The sequence below is a fragment of the Halyomorpha halys genome, unplaced genomic scaffold (assembly GCF_000696795.3).
Source record: "Halyomorpha halys isolate HHAL.00 unplaced genomic scaffold, Hhal_1.1 Scaffold126.1, whole genome shotgun sequence".
NCBI lineage: Eukaryota > Metazoa > Arthropoda > Insecta > Hemiptera > Pentatomidae > Halyomorpha > Halyomorpha halys.
The window spans coordinates 780987-785212 of record NW_027112074.1 but is presented as its reverse complement, the minus strand read 5'-3'; the positions used below and the strand labels follow the sequence as shown (position 1 = coordinate 785212).

Below are 4226 nucleotides of genomic sequence, written 5' to 3'. Positions count from 1 at the left end.
GGGGACATTGAGGTCCTGATGGATGATTTGATTTGTGACAAAGTAAGGAGCATTAAGGAATTAGATAGTTGATATTATTAAAATGAAAACTCAATTTTCGACGTTTTTAAATTATAATATCGTTTTCAAATAGAAGCCCAATTTAAGCTTTATATCCAATATTTTTTTAATATCATCTGGACATTGATAGAACGTCCTAGAAAATTTTATTATTAAGTCATTATTTTAATAAATTAGACCAACTCCATTAGTAGGAAAATCATCTCGAGAAGAGATTGTAAATAGATTCCCACAATAACCGTTCCCGACCTTCTGATTTTTACAGAAAGGCATCCCGAACAGTTTTCGACATACACCACATGCAAAGCGGACCCTCCCCGCTCACCATATTACTGATACGCATTTGGTGCCTTCGACTCTCCACATACAATGGACTTCACTATACCCCTTCAAATACCATTGGGTAAAAGAAGGAAGCATTATTACAACTGACATCTTTTTTTACTTAACTATTATTTATTTTCAAAGGAGGGTACGAAAAAAACAAACAGTTTTGGACATATAGATTATTCTATAATGAAGTCGATGAGATTTCCTCTCTATCAAAGGAGGAAGAGCAAAAATCAGAAAAAAAAATACGGTTTTTGTTTTTTATCCTATAAATCTTTCCATATATTACCCTCATACCTATGTAATTTCTTCTTTCATTGCTCTAATTTTCCTCTTACCATCGAATTCAACCGATTCATTCAGATCCTATATAATTAACGAGTACACAGATGTATATGTAATTATGTATAAACACATTTCAATTTTTGATTATTTATTTTATTTTTGAATTTATAATTATTTGATTAAATGACTATCTTTATATTTTTTTTAATCTAAGGCTGCTATGACATTTTTTTAATTTTTTGAAATATTATTCTAATAAAACGTGTCCAGGAATACACTGAATTTATTATAAATTTATTTATATTATTTATTATAAAACAACTAAGAATAGATAGATTTAAAAAATAAAACAAAAAAAGGGAAAATTATGTGACCAGCCTTCCATAGAATACCTTAAAGCAATCGACTATCTTTTTTATTTTCACTATCTTTTATTTACTATAGACATATAAGATAGACGTACAGATCATCCTTTTTATTGCTTTTATTGTTACTAGCGTATACCTTAAGATTTATGTTTTTTTAGAGGATTATGTCTTTTTTTTTGCCTTCGTATTTATTTATTATTATTTTTCTATCTTTGCTATTTTCGAGTTTCTTTTATACTTGTAAATATGTAAATAAACATTAATTTTTTCGATTGCTAATTATTTTTAGTTCATCTGTGTTTGATTCTTATTCATTTATGTTATTAGAAGTTAGTTGTGATTTATAATATGATATATGGTTTTATTTTATTTTTATTTCATATATTCTTTTAACTATTCTTGTTTATTTAATTATTTTTTCTTCTCAATTTTTTTTTTTTTTGTATTTTAGGATGTTTTATTAGTTAATTTTTTTTTAAAACTTTATATCGTAGTGTAAAAAACTAATATCTCTTTTCGATGCCTGTAATATAATACTAAAAGGGCAAGGCCCAGAATAGAAGAATATTATTGTTAAAAGAAAAGTCTTAAGTTATTCGTTATGTTATTTAGATAACTGTTGTCATGTCAATGCATCCTCTAAACGTCTCATTTGGAAAATTAGTGTATAGAGGAAAGTGTATAATATAAAAATATCTGTTCATTGAAGAGCGAGGAATAAGTTTAATTCAAAGTAAAATGACATAAGAAAGTTGAGAGATGCGTGTTTTGCACCAGATTTTGTTTTTAAACAAACAGAAGTCGTTTTTAATATCGTGTTCAAACATATGGTATTTGTAGTAATCAGGATTACTAAAAAATGGTTTGCTTTGTTCTTGAATTAGAAAATTCAGAAAAATATTCCTTTGAAAATGGTGCATACTAAACATGCACAATAGAACCCTTAATAAAGATCCATACTGTACCGGAGGAGGTGGCGGTGGATGCTGCTTTGGGAGCGATGTAGCCTTGAAGTTGGGACCGCCCATCGTAGCTCACTGCCTGCACAGCACTGACAGCCAGCTGTAGCACTGCCTTATCGACTGCCGGTTATCTCGACAGTAGGAATCATTAAACGGATCGTTATGTTTACATAACCTCTTCATTTCGTCTCGATATATTTATTTAGACAGATTTGTTTGTCATTTCTTTACTTTATCCTATAAAAGTTAATCCTATGTTACGGTAAGAATTTCGATTCACGTTTACAAGACTATAAACGAAGCTTTTGTAATTTTCAATTACAGATGAATTGCTGTTACTAATTGACAGTCACAGTTTTGAATTATGTCCATGCCACTCCTATGAGAAGGTTATCAACAATACAATTTTTTTTAACAGTAAACAAATCTGAGGTATAAAATTCCGTAAAAAACAAAGATCTGTAAATAATCTTAAAAATTATATTCTACCGCATAGAAACCCATTTCTGGCAGTCATAAGAATATTTTATTGAAAATATGTTGCATTTTTGGTTTAAGATGGTGTACTATTTACGAGAACCAACTTGACCAAGTTAATAATTATTGAACAGCTTTAAATAAAATTTACTATTTAAATAAATTTTAGTTTCATGTTTATTTTCAGAAATGGAAAAAATTATTGGGGTTGGCCATGGAGGAAATTGTATTTTAGTTACCATAATGACAGTATTGTCGCATGAACCACGATGGTTTATGGTACATGTCGTGAAAGTGAAGCTACTGTAAAGTTAAAGCCTGTTTACATGGTGATACTGAAACGAAGATTCCGTAGAAATTCAGGTCTAGACGTCACAAATTAATAAATTTCGTTTATTTGTGTATTTTTGCTGACTACATCCCCGACCATCTTCTCCTGGAATAATATACGATCAATTATTCACACCTCATTGTACCTAATTTAAATTAAATAATATAATATGAAGGAGATGGTCGCGGTTACGGTCAAAAAGGAACAAAAATTAGTATTCAACTATTAGTTTGCCGAGGTTTTGCTCCTTATTGCAGGGTTTCATCAGTTTTAAAAAAGATACGAAACAACTAAAAATATGTTGACAGTATAAGATAATAAGATGACAATAATGTAAACTAAGGTGAGGTTCAAAGTTATTTGAATATAAGTGAATAATTATATATGAATGAACAAAAAGGAAAAAAATAAGTTGTTCAATAATAATTATATATATTAGTCAAATAAATCCTGAAAGAAATAGTGGAAAAAGCAGGCCAACAAGTCACCAACGAAAAGACAGAATTTATGACGACGGAAACAAACTACGGCAAAAAAATAATAGAGACGAAATATGGACGGCTAAGAGTGATAAAGAAATTTAAATATTTGAGAGAAATAGTATGCAATAACAGTTGGGAGAGAGAGAGCATAAAGAAGAAAGTCAAGAAGTTGGAAAGGCTAAGTTTCACAACAGGCAATATTTACAATAAGAAGAACCTATCGTCTAATGCAAAAATAAGAAGAACCTATCGTCTAACGCAAAAATAAGAAGAACCTATCGTCTAACGTAAAAATAAGACATTACAACACGGCCATAAAACCAGTTATTTTATACTGAATAATAAATAATTATAAACAACATGTCTCTATAGCCTGGAAAAAATACTAAAAATAGAGAGAAAAGGATTCTGAGGAGAATCTATGTTCCAAGAAAACACAGGATGGTTACAGGTTAAGACCCAACCAGGAAATCTACAGGAAGATAAATGATTTGGAAACCGAAATAAGAATCAGAAGACTGCAATTCTACGGGCACATGATGAGAATGGACCAAAGCAGACTAAACAAGAAACTCTTTGATAGAATCCGTGAATATAAGAGAGTAGGAGGATATTTGAAGCAAATGAGAGAGGAAACAAAGAAATTGAAAATAAAAGACAAGGATTGCCTAGATAGAGAACAGTACGGAAAAAAATTGAAATAAATAAATGTTCTTGCGGCAAATAAAGAACAACGGAAAGGTACTGCGTGGTCGGAAGAGAGGAAGCAAAGACACGCAGAAATGAGGAGAAGATACTGGAAGAGAAGAAGAGAAAAAGTGAGAAGAAAAAAGTAATGATATTCGCGTGATCTTAAAAAGCCGTTCCGGGGGAAAATTATATATATATAAAAAAAATAACATAGAGTATTAGATTTACTTTAAATATACTT

The 4226-nt window shown here is 30.0% G+C and overlaps 1 protein-coding gene across 2 annotated transcripts in view; it reads right to left on the bottom strand.

Annotated features, from left to right (window-relative positions):
- The window catches only part of LOC106678158 (diacylglycerol lipase-beta), a 179169-nt gene that overhangs the window by 85920 nt on the left and 89023 nt on the right, over positions 1-4226 (bottom strand). The window contains exon 1 of one of the 2 annotated variants that reach the window (XM_014416522.3): positions 2009-2119. The exons of the other annotated variant lie outside the window; for it this stretch is intronic. Within the exon in view, the coding sequence (XP_014272008.1) occupies positions 2009-2071 (63 nt within the window). The 5' untranslated portion in view covers positions 2072-2119. Of the gene's footprint in view, positions 1-2008; positions 2120-4226 lie in introns of those variants that run through there. 2 annotated transcript variants of the gene reach the window in all.